The sequence below is a fragment of the Atta colombica genome, unplaced genomic scaffold (assembly GCF_001594045.1).
Source record: "Atta colombica isolate Treedump-2 unplaced genomic scaffold, Acol1.0 scaffold163, whole genome shotgun sequence".
NCBI lineage: Eukaryota > Metazoa > Arthropoda > Insecta > Hymenoptera > Formicidae > Atta > Atta colombica.
This window is the reverse complement of record NW_017259254.1, coordinates 892,853-910,318: the sequence shown is the minus strand read 5'-3', so window position 1 is coordinate 910,318 and position 17,466 is coordinate 892,853. Positions and strand designations below refer to the sequence as shown.

The window sequence follows — 17,466 nt, the reverse complement described above, 5'->3', positions numbered from 1 at the left end:
AATTTAATTTCATTAATGTTAAATTACATAAATAATATTAAATAATTTAATTATAATTAATAACGTTATTATTAAATAAAATCAATATTATAATTAAATAATTTTATATATTATTAAAATTATTTTCTAAATTTTACGCGAATTGCAGGTCATCTAAATTAAGCTTTTTTGAGTTACTTCGACTATCAATGTGTGTAATGAGTACAATGTTCCTGTATTATTTCAACTATCTTATGCGCGCGTGTGTGCGTCTATTCTTTTTATTAGATTCTAATATTATTTTTTAATATATTATTTATAGATCAATCTATTTCGATTTTGGTTGATAATCAAATCCTTGACGATATACAATCCATAAATATACGTATATATTATACGTAAATATAATATATGCACGAAATATCAAATTTAATTTTTGAAAAGGTTTTAATTAGTTTAGACTTTTGTGAAAATTAAAAAAATATAGTCTATTATTATTTTCCTTTTGTCATTTGTGCACAATCAGAAACGTATTAAAAGACAAATATCGGACAATAGTGACTTTCCTTCCGTTTCATAACAATGTTTCTCCTTTAAATTACCTATTTAAAACGAATGTAACTCACCATTACATTGGCCACATCCATATGCTTTGCCGAGCATGGAGACGGCTGTAGTTATACGAAGGGTACTTAAATCTGGCATTGGAAGCGGTAATTGCTGCTCCATTTGTGCCATTTTGCCTGTGAAAGGAACGATAAATACATTGAGAAATGTAACGGGGAAGTAATAACCAGCAAATCACGTTTATTACGAAGCTGTAAGATAAGACTAAAAAAAAAGAAGAGAAAAGATGAAAAAACAAAACATAGATAAAAAATTTAATTTCTACGACCTTAAAGAAAATGTATAGACTTCTTGTATGTATAGATCTTGTATGTAAAGAGAATGTATAGATTTCTTGTATGAATGTATAGATAGACTTTCTTAGATTAACACATGAGATAATAACATGCATAATGCTTTTTATTTGCAGAGATTTTCTGTATTACGTTAGTGCTCTGAAAATTCGTGCGACGAACCCGCAGTGCTCATTAAAAACAGAGGTCGTGTGCGACCGTTCCGAGCCAACCATCACGTTTAGTCTTCGTAAGTATAATAATAAAAGTATGGAATTGTTCGCGTTACTGTTTACGTTTCAATGCATGTCATTCAATTCATTCACGTTCGTATCATACAATACGGAAAAATATGAAAAAAGAAAGATGCATAAGGTGATTAAATTGCGTTCTGATTCAATAAAGCTTTAAGAAATCGAAGCTCTATTCCGTGCTAACAAATCGACGGAGTTTAAAACTTATTCATCTCAATTATTTCATCTAAACTTTTTTTTTTATACTTTTCTCCCATAATTTCGCGCAGATACAAACAAGTAGGTCACATCTGTCTTATTCATTTTTTCAGAATCGGGTGAAAAAGTAGTATTAAAAACGGCCCTTTTAACAAGCCTAAACATTTTGCAACTTTACAACAAGCATATCACTAGTCTGATTCCGCCCGATCCGGCTGAGCTTGAGGCTAAAAAAGTGCTTGAGGAAGAGAAGAGAAAGAAGAAAAAGAGGCCGCATCATAGAATAAAATTATGGAGCAAGCATAAAGGAGTGTTTCATTTAATCTAATTGCATCGGCAACTTATTGTGGTAATAAATGAAGTATCAAATTGTGTTTACGCAATGTACAAGTTTTTTTCAAAAGTCTCAAACGAAATATCTCTAAATAATATGTCTTTGATACGTGGCTATAATTTCCATCCTATTTTATTCTATTTTATACATCGTAATTAATCTTCTGCAGCGTATAATTTGAATTACATTTAGTACAGCTTTAAATGTTGTAGAAAGAAAACTTATATATATATATATATATATATATATATATAGATAGATAGATATTAATAATAATTATAGTTTATATTCTTGCAGGATTTTTTACTTGCTAAACACCGAAAGGCGTTACATTTATATTAAATAATCTAGAAATTTATTTCGCGCAATCAAAATATTTGCAGTAAACCGATTGTAAAAAAGGAAACTTTACTAATTTAAAATGTACGGGAAGGAAACTAGCGTAACGACGAACAAAATAATAAGAAACAGTAAAAATTACCATTTACGACTTCTCGATTCGGTCTACAATCAAATTCCAGCCTTTACCGATGTGTTTGACGAAGAAACTTGGTATGTTTTCGTCATTTGTTTTGTAGCAGGTACTTTTCTGATAGCATTTATTCTTTCGAAATACATAACTATAATACCTGCTAAATAAAATCATGTATAATGAATTCAGTTTACAAGATGTTTTGTATTCCTTGTCAAATTAGATTTCTTCATTTCTTGATGTCATTGATTTTTTTGATGCGTCACAATCATGTAAACTTTTTAATAAAAAGTATAATATAAATTCAATATAAACATAATAAGAATGAGAAACATTCTGTGCTAATTACTATTGTAACAGATACAATTTCGTAAAAAATATATATGTCATAAATCGTTTGTGCCGATAATAAAATGTTATTTAAAAAATGTCGTCTGGTCGTTTAAGTTGTGCGGATTAGTGCTAGTCTAACAACTTATCTTGTAACAAAACTTGAAGAACTTTAGATGGTTAGCAACTATGATTTTTGGATGGTGAATTTTAGGTCATTTTTTATTTATTTACAATTTAAATAAAGTTATTCTTTTTTATATTATTATTCACATCAGTTTCCTTCAGTACAATTATTTCTGCAGAAATTTAATATTTTTACTCAATCACGAATTTTTAATTCTTACACGAATATTTCTATTCTCATACTAATACCTAATATGTTGGAGAAACATAAATTTTATATTGCTCTGAAACATTCTTGTATAATTAATAGCAGAATGTAGAATTAAAAATAATGCAAAATATCTCTCAAACAAACTACAAAAAATTCGGCAGACCCGTGCGAATCTCGTTTCTCAAGTTTGTCGAGTAATTTTGCTTCTCCTTGCTTCTGTCCTCTCTTCTCCTTTCTTTCTCTCTTGTCTTTCGTGTTTTCTTCCATCTCGTCCATGCATGCGCATTTCGTTCTTTTCATTCTTTGTCTGTCCTGGCTATCGTCCTTGCGGACGTATATTCTTTCTATAGCATGGATATTTTTTTCTTTTTCTCTTTCATCTCTAAATTTTAAACCGGACTTAAAAATAAGAAATTGGCACGTGAAAAATAATCGCCAAAATATAAAGATTTGTTTGCTTATGCGGTTTTACTTAAACAAATTTATTTCGCAATTAACGCCCGGAATTAGAAAGATGAATGTATCGTGGCGTGACATATTTTACGCTTACGATACTCAATAAAATCGTAATGAAATATGATTTTATTACGAATAGAAATTTTAAAATATATCGATTTCCATTTTAACAATCCTATAAAATGTATGTATATATCAGACTCGACATCCATAATACCGAAGTGATTCTTTATCATTCTCAACAAAATTTGATCCATTCCTGACGATTCTTGATTTTATTCTCAACGTCTATTTAACTATTAGCATTAAATAAGTCAATTGTCTTTAATTAGCAATTTGTGAAGGATGCCGAATTCAGAATTGGAAATAGCATAATTTTCAAGTAATCTCTATCTCAAGCAATCCGCATAGTGTCTGAAAGAAATGATAGATACAAAGCAAATCAAGCAATATATCGAAACATAAATTAATAAAGCATCAAAGCATGGAGAAGCTACGCAAACAAGACAATCTGTGCTGTAAATACACAAAGTGACTTTAACTCTTTCAAGGCAATCTTTTAACTGCATAAATGAAACAAAATCCTTAGTAAGAAGGAAAAATTCTTTAACTTTTCAACTTACAATTTTTTCTATAGTTTTTAATTTTGAGAAATACTATTTGAATAAATTTAGCAAGATATTATAAACCGAACCTTCAAATTTAATATAAAACAAGCGGATAGAATTGCTATTGAATTTTCCAGAAACATCAAAAATTTTTCGAGATAAATCATCCATATCTTGAAAGGGTTAATGATGAGGCGATGAAAAAAAAGACGTAGAATTGAAACTGTGACACTCTCGGCGAGTTCAATTTTTATCTGCGTGTACGCGATAAAGGAATTTTGTGATTCGCCAAACAATCGCAGAGATCATTCTCGCGCGTTCCATCTCTTATCGAACTCGGCGAAATTCTGTCGAGATTTCGAATCCTGCGACGAGAGATGATTTTTTGCTTAAGGACTCTACATGCTCACCTTGTTTCTGCGTGTATCCTCGGGGTGATAAGTAAAATTTATGACATGTAAAGATCGCAGAGCGTTTGGTTCTTCACTTCACATCGGCATTCTCGGTAATCGGTTCGCATGCAACGAAGCGACGACAACGAGGACGATGATGACGATGCACTGACGATATACTGTTCTGTCTTGCATGCGTGCACGCGAGACTACGTGGTCGCGGCAGCCGTGCTGCCGCGGCTATCACTCGCGAACACGGGAAATTGCATCCCTCGCTGCCGTTCTGATGTCAATGTCCGCACACGTGACCACGATTCTCTGCAAGAACATTTTTGCACGTCAGGACTCATCACCGAGCATTCATTGAAACGCCGTGCACTCGCGAGATTAGTCGCGAGATCCGGAAAAGCGCGGGCAGGCAGTGGCGATTCTAAATCCATTTTCTTTTTTTTTCTCTCTTTAAACATCTCAATTTAATTGTATTGAAAATCTAATATTTGTTTGAAATAACGAAAAGTTCTATATTTATATAAAGCATTATTTAACCTTTTGTCTGCTTTCTTGAGCGAAATTCCAATTTTAAATTATTTTTGCTTAAATTTCAATTTTTATTGAATAAATATTTTAACATTTTAATTAAAAGACTATTTGATGATATTACAGAGATGTTGAAACTCTGATTTTGTTTTGAAAGTTTAGACCGGTAAAAAAACTTAGGCTGAAAAAAAGTTCATATTGCAGACAGAAGGAATAGAAATGATTGTAAACTGAAAGATTAAATATTTATTTAAAAATAATGCAAAGCTCTATAATATTCTATATTTACATATAGAATATTATTTGAATATTTGTTTAAAAGAACACAAAACTCAATATTTAAGCTTACGTTACAAATGTAAAGAAGAATGAAATAAAGAGGATTTATTTTTAATCCTTAGGAACGCAAGTGAGAATGAGAGAATTCGAATCTAATTTCAGATATAATAACGCTCGTAATATTTCTTTCATAACTTTCATTTGACTTCGTTTGATCATAAATATTATCATAGACATATACGTCGTTACATGTCGATGATAATATTTAATATCACAGAGATAATAACGATTGATAAGATAATTGTTTTTTGTGACAAGATGCAATCCTCCCTTTTTGCAAAAAAATTACACTCTAATAAACAAAAGATTTCACGAAAGATATTCACGAAGAAACACTATATATGTACACAGAGAAAATTATCTCTTAAAATTTACCCTGAAAGTATGGTGGTATAATATAATATATTTTAAAGATTTTTACCATGCATTTCAATAAAATTAATCAAACTTATTTATATTTTATTATAACTTATTTATATAATATTTTATTAATGAATGAGAGAAATTTACAAAATTATATACATAAAATTTTTCGAAATATTAGGTGTAAAAAGAAATCCATTATTTTTGCATGAAATTGAATGGAAAACTAATGGATTTCTTTTTACTACACCTAATACAATGTTATCCCAGAATTGCCATATTTTCAGGGTAAACTCTAAAAAAAAATTCTCTTCATGTATACATACATATATTTTATTATTATATTATACATATATATATATAATAAAATATACTTAGCATAAAATAGTCACCAATTGATAGACAGTATGACATTTCTCGATGCTATTTCCATCGCTGCTGGCGATAACATTATGAATGAAGACAAAAGCCGAGAGCACCGTTCATCCAATAATCCGTGCGTTTGAACAAGTAGAAACGTTTCTCCATTTACTTGCCGACTTGCGCGGATTATTCGATGTACAATTTGGTTCTGTCGTTTAGAATATTCATTTTGTGATCAATTTCACTTCAATAAACTGAAACTTTTTATCGTGATACAGAATGAAAACGAGTTCCAGCTGTCAAGAAAATTGTGGTATACACATTAGACAAGATGTTTCGTAACAGATTGCATCATGTTACTCCAAACATAGTATAATCGATATACACTTAATGTATACGTGCTGCACAAACATAATGCAACACTATGCTATATAACACATATAGTTCAAATGTGAGAATCAACATCAAACGTCGAAATAAGAAAAAAATGTTAAACTACAAAATTCTCATGTGTCTATATAATCAAGTTTAAATACAGCGGATCGAATAGTTCCTCTATTATCTAGCAAATAGACAAATTCTATATAGTTGGATTCTATATGTTGCCCTTGAAACGGATGCGGAAGTTTAATGAGATGAATCGTCGCGACGCAGCAATACTTTCGCGGCCGTTGCTCGTATCGCAAAACTTTATCCACTGCCTGCACACACAGAAAAATATTATTCTATATTGCTGAGAAATGTGATTATGCAACTTATTTTTTTTTCCTTTTAAATAATGGTTACCTTTAACACAGAATATTTTCTTCTTATAATAATCTTAAAATATACTTGTTATAAATTTTATTAAAAAATTCATCATTATGTATTCGAAACAAGAATTTATTTTCTCTTAAAAAATATTATAAAATTGATTCAAAGAAACAACTTTATATAATAAACAAATCAAATTTGTTTTAACTTAATAATCTTCATTGAAATTTAAACTTATTCTAGGATTTAAAATATATTTCGATAATTGATGAACTTATAGATTTGCGGATATATAAACTTTTAAAATACTTGAAATAAATAATTATTTGCATACACTATATATCTTTCTGTGTGAATAAAAAAACAAATGAGATTGTCATCGTCGTTGTTGCTTCTCATAAATCGCAGCTGGTGACAGAATGACAAATTGGCAATCTGAAGATAAATGATAGATAGTGAAAATAATTTCTTAATTCTTATTTGATTGTTGCAGGATCTTCACAAGATTATTTTTGATGAATTGGTCATTCATTATAATGGATTAATACATTATTAAAGACTACTTTTTATATAAAATATCGTATTTGAATGAAGTTGCATGTAGTCAGCTTTGACAATGCAATAATATCTACACATACATTCTGTTAATTAACGTCATCAACATTATTATTGGATATTTAATCATTAAAATAGGATAAAAGCACTAAGTGCGGAACAGGCACTAATTCCAGATTACATATTATATTTAAATAATTATAGTATTTTCCCAAAAAAAAAAAACAATGCATATCACAAGATTCTTTAGTATTTCTTTTTAAAGTGTGTCAGTTGTTTTTTATTTATTAGCAACAGCGCTGCATATTTTATTGATATCGTTATTAAAACGTGACAGATAAACTAAGATTACTAAGGTATGTATCTTTAAAAATTCATTCAGTATAATAAAGATTACTATTTTATATAAAGATTACTATAAAGATTACTATAAAGATTACTATTTTTAGCTTTTACAGAGGGTAGTAAATATATAACAAATATATAACAATTAATACATGGAGTCTGATTATGCAAAATTGTCATTACTTTATTTAATTAAAATTAAAAGTATAGAGTAAAACATATAAAACGATATCGAAATGAAATAAAATCATACATAAATTATTTGTAATCAATTATAATTATTAAATATTTTATTAATTGTTCGACATCGTTCTGGATAAAAAAATATAAATTTTTTTATAAGAGCAATCCACAACTAGTAGCCTTACCGTATATATTTCAAATATTTATATTTATATTTTACATTTAACTTTATTAATTTCATGTTAATTTCATAGCAGCTTTTAGTAAGCACTAATCTAGCATAATGACCAAATTCGCTTTGATTAAACTTCTTAAATATTCTAAGTGTGTTAATAATGGAACATTTACTTTTTGGAGCAGAATCTCACTCCGAAGAATGAAAACTGAGCTAATCTTGAAAGAGTGGCTCAATTTTTAATTAAAAGTGAGATTTCTCTTTTCAGAGTAAGATTTCATTCTACAAATTTTACAGAGTAAATATTTAAGGAATAATTACAGCGTTATAAAGTCCTTCGGACTTTGAAAAATGCAAGCGGCAAGTTGGCATTTAAAGATCCGCCTCCGATCCTCTTATCGTCCCTAAAGAATATGGATGTTTCAAAATCGCGTTTCATCTCCTCCCTCGAGATCAATTCCTGGCGTCGCGCGTGACGACACGTACGCGCCGCCACACGCAAACGGAAGAGACGCGGCTTCCGCGTGCGTCGCGCGCACGCGGAATCGCGTACCACGCGCGTTAGCTACGATTCACATGCCGCGTAAGCAGTTCTGTATCTTTTTTTCTCGTCGAACCACGAGCGATGTGAGACAAGAAATTGGGTCGTTCGACCGGTCGTGCGAATGACGTTTCTTCGTGCTGACGTTTCGGAGCGATAATAAGCGACAAACTGGGAAATGCGCTCGCATTGAACTCATAAAACGTCTTCTGCACCGCGATGATTTTTTTTTTGTTCAACGAAGCCAGATTTTTTTTGCGCATAATTGACTTTAAATCTTCTATCACATAAATGTAGCAAAAATTGACGTCCTCATAAATATCAAGGAAAAAAAGCCAGTGTGGTGTTGAAATAGTGTCATATTTTAAGGTAAGAAATACAATAAAATATAATGAACAATGATAAAAAAATCTGACTCAAGGCAAAACTAAGATTAAAAAGATCCCTCTCTTCGTATTCTAAATGTTAATTAATTAACACAGTAAAGAAATATAAGAAAAAATAAAATTTAATCATTTATCATCATTCATCTTTGAATACATATACATATACATATACATATATAACAAAATATATATACATAAAATATAAATATATATTTATGTACACATGTGTATGTATTTATATTTCTTTCTAATTAACTTATACAATTTATTATATATCGTAATTTGTTGTAAAATTAGACATCGTGAAATAAAATACGCCGTGACGTGATCGAGCAACATATGTATACTCGTTAAATTACGCGCGAGTTTAAAGTTTCATTTAATAGGGGAGACTAACTAACTTCAAAGTTATCACAATTTTATCGCTTCACACACGGACGAATGTACTGCTGTAACAACAACGACGATGACGATACCAAGTTGATCAAATATGAAGACGATGATTCATACTATTTGCACAACGTATGTTGACACTTGTCACTTTCTCGCCTAATTTCTAACCTTCAAATTAAATCTTTTTTTTTATTTTCGTGGTTGACGAGTTTCGCGATCGTCGTGTCGGAATGCCGCGCGCGACGCAACGCGCGGCACGGCGTGACGTGACGCGACACGACGCAGCGCGACGCGCGACGCGGCGTGACGATTTCGCGGCCACGCTCCGAAGTCCGAGGACGATGGTCTAACGCGAGGACCAAAACAAAGGGAGGCCGTGGCGCGTCGCTAAGGAAACTTGCGGACTCTACATCGAGGATAACGTAGGAATTTCGAGTCGAGTCGTGATGTCCACGTACGCAGCACTCCCGCGTCTTTCAGCCACCACTCGCCTTCTTCTCCTGCGCTCTCCTCTATTTCTCTCAATCTTTCTTTTTCTTTCTCCTTTTGCTATTGTTGCTCGAGGCGTGCCTGCCGTCGTCGCTTTCACTCGCGACGCGATGCCGCTGGACGCGCGATCTCCATGACGCGGAGCCGCCAAAAACGATCACCAAGTGTCAAGGTTGCCATTGTGCACACGTACATGGACTGCGCGCGGGAGTATCGGCGCTCACGCACACTGTCTTATTACTCCATGTCACCCCTCTTACTCCCCCTCGTTCCCTTTAAGCCACTACCTGCCCGCCCGCTCTCTTCTTTCCCCATCGCCTTAGCGCCCGCTGCCGCCGCCGCCGCCGCCGCGGTACCGCTATCACAACAATAGCATTGGGGGGAAATTACGATACCCGCAGCTTATTTCATGATGACACTGGCCACGACACGTCGCGGCTCACTACAGCGACTGATCAGATTCACACGCAGACAAAAAACTGGGCTCCTTCACGCGTCCGGCCCGACGCGTTATTCGCCGCGACTTTTGTCAACGAAATTTCGCCGTGGCGCATTCGACGATCAGCGATTTCGCGAGGGAGTTCCCCCACTACTCCGTTCGATTCGCGCGACTGCGCGCCAGTAGCGCGCAGGGCCGGCGTGAGCGCCGTAAGCGCCGTAAGCGGGCGCCTTGTCATACGGCCGTGTTTACAAACAAACGTTCCGGCCGGGACGCCGTTGTGCTGCTTCGATCGCATGGACGCGTCGCGTCGCGGCGGCGTGATGACCGGCATTTTCTACCACTTAGGCACTTACCATTATATCGCGCGTACCTTGGTTAACTCAGTGAATTTCGTCATTAATCATCTTGTCCTTATTGAGTGGAAGTCTAAAAAAAATCACGCCTTCTGATCAGGTAAATAAAAATTCATACACTCGATTAGATTCAAATAGATTTTGATTTGCTCTTTTAATAAATATTAAATAAAATTGTTAGATAAAAAAATGTATTTGACAAAACAAATATAAAAAACAATTACAATAACAAATATAAAAAAAAAACAAATACCAAAGTTGAAATAGGTAAATGTATTTTACTCTTATTAATTAGGTTAATAACCGAGATTATTTCATCCAATTTGAAGATTTTTGTAGATTTGGCGTTACAATTTTAGAAATATTTTAAATATTTTTAAATATTTTAAAATTGATTGTTGTGTTGATTTATTATTTTTCAATAATTTTTGTAATAAAAATTATTGAATAAAAATTATTACATAAATAGAAATGTTTAGCTTCTCGCGCTATAGCCGCACCTGCATGATGTCATAATCAAGCAGCCAATCGGATACCACCGCGATCAAACGTATAAACACCTGACGACATATTTACGGCGTCATCCTGAACAACCTTTGCTTTTTCAACCTAGCCTTTTTTGCCTGAGAAAATCAATCCAAATAATCGCGCTAATTATGTCATAATTTATATTTTACTAATAGTAACTTGATGATACGATATAGCATCAATTTATTTTATTATTTTTGTCAACCAAGGAGTTGATAGAACTCAGCTGATACTATATATCGATTATCGCGTAGGTCCAATAAAACGCTTGTGCGTCGTAAACAAAAGCGCATGATTGGACTGCTCTTTCCCGCCATTCAGTTTCTTACAATTTAAATTCTACGTTTGACTATTTCATTAAATATTTTCGCAAAATACTTTTTTTTACAGAAATATTTATTTTTAAGTAAATAAAATTTGGAATTTAAAAAATAAAGTCTTTTAAAAAAAATATCATTTTCCACTCGCTAAAAGATTCAAATAAATAATTTAAGAAAATAAAATAACCAAATATTTCAATATAAAGGACATAATCAAGTCAACAAATTTCATAATCTTATCTTTTATATAAGAAATGATAATAATCTAAAAAATAGAAACGTGATAGAAATGCGATAATTATAATTATTTAAATTGAATTTAAATTGAATTTCAATTTAAATGATTTTAAGTACAAAGCTTCGAAACATATTTGGATATTCATACAATACACGAATTTTGTACATATATATGATTTTATTAAATTATTTTATTTAAGCGTTTAATAAATCCAATAAATGTATACAAAAGGCCCAATATATTATTGATAATAATCAATTTTCATACGTGTAATTTTGATAACACATGATCAAATTTCTTGTTTTTATATTTTAGTCAACATGTTTGCTAATCTCTCATTAATATACAAGATTAACGTCGTAGATTTTCGAAGACTTAGAGAAACGCTTAGATATACGTCCAAAAAATATGTTACTGAAATTATACATATATATGTTTAAATTATCTTGAAGAAAAATATATGTCCAGTAAGATTTTTTATTGCGTATTCATTGGAACATAATAATAATGTAACGCATGATTTCTAAATAAAAAAAGGCAACGCCTGAAATGAGAGATGCACACAAATTCCATCCTTAATCTAAAGCCATGCCTTCGTCGTCATCGTCTTTCTTATCAGGACTAGTGGCCGATGATTGCTTCTTATTCTTGTCATCTTGTCCCTGTTGCGCTTGTTGTCCCTGACCGTTCTTCGCTTCGGACTCCAGAGCGCTGACGAATTCTTCGATGTTTCCACTGGATGCGGCATTGACGGCGTCCGGTCCCAAGCCGAATTGACGGATGACAGGGCCCGCCTGGCCCGACTGCAAAGCAGACCAGAACATTGATAGCGCCTGGGAGAACTGGGGAGACGATAGCGTGGTAGACAGGTTGTCCCCAGGTGGCAAGTGCACGTTCATAGCACTCTCCAAGCTCTCCGTCGTAGAGATCGCCGTTGGGATAGCGTTGGTCAGCTCTGTCGCTACGCCCCTCTGCCGGACAATAAGCTGCGCTGTAGCTGAACGAAAACAACAGACATACCCAGAGAAACTTCCCCAATTGCTCAGCAGAGCCAGAGTTTCCGACAGCCAGGAAAAGTTCAGACAAAGGATAGTATTGAACAGTGAGAAAACCATGCCTCTGTCTTTTCTCTAATCTTACTCTATCACAATATATTACGGATTAATTAATTAGTTTGGCATTGTGACATGGCCGAATTTAAAAAAATCATTGTTACTAATTTTCTTTTTTTTAACTTTTTTAACACTTTGTCTGATCAAAGTACTTCGTATTCAGTAACTTAATAGTAAACGCCTGTTAGTAACATAATTTCACAGTATTATAGGAAATATATAATATGTTTAAGTCTTTCAAAAAAATATTACTACAAAAATTGTAACATTGAGAATAGTTCACTTATAGATTATTAAAATTTTACTGAGTTTCAAAGGTAAAGAAAGACAAACACAGCATCGTAAAACATATTAGCTAGGACTTATTGATCACATGACTTCTATAATGATATTATCATCTACAAGCACATATAAACTAACATATAGCTAAAGCACATTAAAATTCCAATTCAATCTAGATACATTAATTAACGAAGTTCGTTATTCTATCACAAACTTTTTTTTGTAATGGTTTTGTTAGTTTAGGTATACATATAATATTTTCAATGTTAATTTTCTAGCGGTGCAATACACCAGTTACTAATTATTCACAAATAATAAAGCTAAAAAATTCGCGCTCACTCAGAGAGAGAACCATTTTAAACACTTGTAAAATATTGAATGAGTCTGAAAGCTATTCTGCAACTTCTGTTATCAAGAATGACACTTTATGTATTCCTGTAGTGATAGTAGCTGTAAAAAATACACAATTAGTATTATACGACAAATAATTTATTCCATGATAAACAATCCTTGAATTTTCTACATTACTTTGTTCACGTTATTAAGAACTTTCGCATAGATTCTCTTCTATTGTGATTGCTTGGTTTCATTTATTGTGCTTTCAGAATACTACATATATTTTTTATGTGTGAAAATACTTGTTCTTCCGCTCCTCTGATTTTACTCTTGTATATTAACTCTACATAAATATTAATCTAAAATATTAACGACAGTGATTTTATAATAAATATTCGGTATCTTTTTATTTCTTCATTTGATAAAATAAATAATTCGTAATATTTATGTACAATCAATGTTATAACATTTGATAAAATAAATAATTCGTAATATTTATTCACAATCAATGTTATAACCAAGAGAGAGAGAGAGAGAGAGAGAGAGAGAGAGAGAGAGAGAGAGAGATACTTATTTTAATATCTCTTTTATTAATTTATCTCTTTTAAGATTTTAAATGTACTAAACAGTACATTTTGAATGTACAGATATGTAGTCTTGCAACTATTATAGGATGAGAGAATTTAATCTTATCTTTTCATATTTGAAAAAATACGTTATTTGTGTGTGTGTGTGTGTGTGTGTGTGTGTGTGTGTGCGCGCGCGCGCGCGTGCGTGCGTGCGTGCGTGTAAACTAACTCATAAAAATTGAGTTCCAATAAATATTATCATTATTAATTAAATTGATTTATTTTTAATACAAAAATTTATCAAATTATTCCTAAAAATATTATAACAGATGTAAAATTTTTTTTGAATAAGATACAAACGCAAACGCAATGTATAATACATATTCCTTTAAGAAATTAATCAAATTTTGTAATTGACATTTGATTGATGATTTTGCTAAATAAAAGATCAGATTTTTATAAAACATTTAATACTGCAATCTTTGTATTAAAAAATAAAAATAATGACATGCACATGTTTATAGCAAAGTTGTTAACTTTCGATAAACGCTTTACAATGCAATTTCAATGTATGATGTTTCATTATTATTGATAGTCTTGAAAACCATTTATAGGATGTTTCAGAATTATAAAAAATATTAATTAATTCTCTTCAGCGAATTTAAAGAAAACGTTCTTTTCTTAATAAAAAAATTGCATTTCTAATTTTATGTATTCTAGATTTTATTAATTAAATTAGAAAAATTTATATCAAATAGATATAAAATTTAATATTAATAAAATAAGGATAATTTTATCTTTTTTTTTCTTTAAGTTTAATTTATTAAAAGCTGCAATTATTTATTACGTAAAAATTTTAGACGCTTTGGCATTTGCATTAAATGAAAATATGAATTGATCGTAAAAAGACCAAAAAATTTATGATTGAAAGACTATTAGGAAAATTTTAGGATACTCTATATAAATGGATACTTGTAACCAGCATATTAACACTATGACAGAGGCATCTTCTACTCACAAAACACTAACATCTTTAATTACCTGTTATTCCATGCAGAGTCAAAGTTCAATTATTACAATTTAAAAAAATAGTATGTACATTGCATTATATTTGCACCAGTTTTTAGAAAATTCAATTTTCAATTGAAGTTTCAATTCAATCCAACGGTCAGATTAATTCAGTAATAGATATGAAAAAGCAATATGATATTACCTGTACAGCTGGCTCCGTTCGAGATGGAGTCGGAATTTCTGATAGAAAATTCTGCAAATCGCTAAGTTGTATTCTATTGCTTGGAGCTGCTGCTGTCGCAGCAGGCGTGGACGGAGTTGTTGTTCTCGTTGATGATTTATTATTACCTAGATAATTACATCATTAGGATATACTGCTTTATTTGAACAAACAATTTAAACTCACTCGAAGATTTAGAATCCGTATTAGGTCCAGGAGTCAATGAATGAGGCGGTCTAGTTACATTCGTAGTGGCTGGAGTAGATGAAGTTGTAGTGGAAGCCCTTGTACTCTGAACACCATGTGGTCTATTCATTGTACCTAATAAACTGCCCAGACCACCGATTTGACCAACGCCGCCAAACAACTGTATAAGCTGTTGCTGCGACATGTTATTCAATAGATTCTGAAGATCTCCTTCAGCATTGGTACCACCACTTCTCTGGGATCCTGGAGTTGGTGGATTATTTAGTACATCGTTAATCTTTCTGCAATGCTCCTCATCTTTATCGGTTTTAAGATCCTATACAAAGAAAATATGCATTTTTTAAAATCATGTTTAATAAATATATATAATATAGTTTGTATATAAATATGTATATATGTATATATGTGTACAAATGTATTCATATAAGGCAACATATGAAGGACAGAGGTATATGTGATCTGTTACTTTTTCTATCACATATCGCATAATAAAAAAAAAATAACTGTCTTCTCTTACTAATGTTTCTAATGAAAGCATATGGCATCTATTACATAACTTTATGTTTAATATATAGACAGCTGATTGTAACATAATATAGGATAAATACCAAATGCTTGCTAAATAAATATATAATGCAGATATAAATCAATTTATTTTAATAACTAATAATTTTGTAAGAATGCTATTTCATTTGCATTTTCATTATATGACAAATGTGTACAGGACAGAGAAGTCCTTGAATCTTTCTATCTTGTAGCCAATAACAATGAAAAATTTGTCGACAAAAACACACAAATGAATAGTAGTCCTAATTGTATGTTACAAAATTTATTTTATATACCTGTAGCCAAAAGAAGAATTTTTTATTCGACGACTTAAACCTCAAAAGATATACTCTGCCAGTCTTACACTGAGGAACATGTTTAAATTCGCAATCATCAGGAAAGATAATTAAGTCCTGAAAAACATATAGTATAATACTTTAGATTATGGAGGATATATGATGTATATTAATACAAATCAGGTGTGAAATAAAATAATTAAGAAGTGTAGTTTCTCGGCGCACAGGATTGAAAATCGCTTTTTCATTTATATAATTTTTTTAGAAATTCATTAAGAGCAAGAATAATCATCGTACGTCTTCAATTACTCCGGTCGTTCGGTCCTTCCAGCAGAAATGCATCAATGAATCGTCGGACTGATAAACGTAGAGCTGGCCCTTCCGCGTATCCGGATAAACCATCTTTCCTTTCACGGTCATTTTGCCAGCTTTGAATTCGACAAGATTTTTCGAGGCACCGCGAGAAGCATTATTACCGAAAAGCGCACCGCTTGACATGTTTACTGATATAAAACGAAAATTTCCGTACGAGACTCTTGAACAGTCAACTCACTCCTAGTTGCTTCTACTTTAAGCTACTTATCACTTATGATATGATGGGTGCATTCAGAGCCTCAAGAAACGTTATTAGCTTTATTGTGTCATTCTATCTTTGTCTTCAATCTAGTAAACGATGAAGATAGAATAATACCATATGATACACATAATATTAATAACGTCTCTACGAACGTACTCGATACGAGCGCTGCCTTACGAGACCTGCCGATGACATTGCATTTGATTGCATTTCAAGATGGCGATGCGAAACAAGCCTATATCAGAGAGAAATTTGAGAGAGGACATAAGAGCCATTTTCCTGTAACTGCAAAATGCTCCCGCATATTACTGCCCTCTGAAGAAATGAATACAAATTACACAACATATCCTTTTTTTTTTATGCTTTTGGCTGCGTTCCACTTAATGCTCACATCGCTCGTGGAATTATTTCATTCTTGTCGTTTATCGAATATTAAACAAGAATAAACAATGCTTGTGAGCGTTAAATGGAATGCAGCCTCTGATGATAAATCGCTGAAATCGTTAAAATCTTTATTAATTTGATAAATTTGTTTCAGCGATTTCAGCGCGATTTACTTCTATCAGAAGTACCTGATTTATTTCCGTACAGAGCATATACAATTTATTATAAATAAACAATTTTACAAATACATTCTAAAGATGTCAAAATATATGTTAAAAATGTTTAATATAATATTTATATACTTATAAAAATAATGAAAATTAATCCAAAACACGAAACAACATTGATTCAATATGTATATAAT

The 17,466-nt window shown here is 31.9% G+C and overlaps 4 protein-coding genes across 7 annotated transcripts in view; 2 read left to right on the top strand and 2 right to left on the bottom strand.

The window, feature by feature from the left end:
- LOC108686047 (39S ribosomal protein L53, mitochondrial) overlaps positions 1 to 2,042 on the top strand; it is a 4,166-nt gene extending 2,124 nt beyond the window's left edge. Inside the window, exons 2-4 of the mRNA XM_018191102.1 lie at positions 1,016 to 1,128; positions 1,444 to 1,679; positions 1,962 to 2,042. Of these exons, the coding sequence (XP_018046591.1) occupies positions 1,016 to 1,128; positions 1,444 to 1,658 (328 nt within the window). The 3' untranslated portion in view covers positions 1,659 to 1,679; positions 1,962 to 2,042. The remainder of the gene's footprint in view (positions 1 to 1,015; positions 1,129 to 1,443; positions 1,680 to 1,961) is intronic.
- The window catches only part of LOC108686046 (protein argonaute-2), a 22,622-nt gene extending 12,402 nt beyond the window's left edge, over positions 1 to 10,220 (bottom strand). The window contains exons 1-3 of one of the 3 annotated variants that reach the window (XM_018191097.1): positions 9,361 to 10,220; positions 4,278 to 4,577; positions 606 to 722 (exon numbers count right to left, since the gene is read on the bottom strand). In XM_018191097.1, coding sequence (XP_018046586.1) covers positions 606 to 717 — 112 coding nt within the window. In that variant the 5' untranslated portion in view covers positions 718 to 722; positions 4,278 to 4,577; positions 9,361 to 10,220. Of the gene's footprint in view, positions 1 to 605; positions 723 to 4,277; positions 4,578 to 5,890; positions 5,945 to 9,360 lie in introns of those variants that run through there. The other 2 variants (XM_018191099.1, XM_018191100.1) reach the window with 2 other exon arrangements.
- On the top strand, positions 2,064 to 2,304 carry LOC108685967. Its single transcript, XM_018190982.1, has one exon. The coding sequence runs from the start codon at positions 2,086 to 2,088 to the stop codon at positions 2,302 to 2,304; it is 219 nt and encodes a 72-aa protein (XP_018046471.1). The 5' UTR covers positions 2,064 to 2,085.
- A 1,507-nt stretch (positions 10,221 to 11,727) lies between the features above and the next one.
- LOC108685992 (proteasomal ubiquitin receptor ADRM1-B) lies at positions 11,728 to 16,711 on the bottom strand. 2 transcript variants are annotated; one of them, XM_018191016.1, is made up of 5 exons: positions 16,439 to 16,711; positions 16,142 to 16,258; positions 15,279 to 15,615; positions 15,075 to 15,220; positions 11,728 to 12,533 (listed from the first exon to the last, which is right to left on the bottom strand). In XM_018191016.1, the coding sequence occupies exons 1-5, from the start codon at positions 16,637 to 16,639 to the stop codon at positions 12,138 to 12,140; spliced, it is 1,197 nt and encodes a 398-aa protein (XP_018046505.1). In that variant the 5' UTR covers positions 16,640 to 16,711; the 3' UTR covers positions 11,728 to 12,137. The 2 variants fall into 2 exon arrangements, with proteins under 2 accessions (XP_018046505.1, XP_018046506.1); XM_018191017.1 differs by having other exon boundaries at positions 11,728 to 12,365.
- Between the last annotated feature and the right edge of the window lie 755 nt (positions 16,712 to 17,466).

Excerpts from the sequence above, each read along its gene's own strand:
- LOC108685967 (XM_018190982.1), top strand. The coding sequence starts at position 2,086 with ATGTACGGGAAGGAAACTAGCGTAACGACGAACAAAATAATAAGAAAC.
- LOC108685992 (XM_018191016.1), bottom strand. The coding sequence starts at position 16,639 with ATGTCAAGCGGTGCGCTTTTCGGTAATAATGCTTCTCGCGGTGCCTCG. Across the intron at positions 15,616-16,141 it reads AATTCTTCTTTTGGCTACAG|GATCTTAAAACCGATAAAGA; the intron begins GTATATAAAATA and ends TTCTTTGTATAG. Across the intron at positions 12,534-15,074 it reads GAACGGAGCCAGCTGTACAG|AGGGGCGTAGCGACAGAGCT; the intron begins GTAATATCATAT and ends ATTGTCCGGCAG.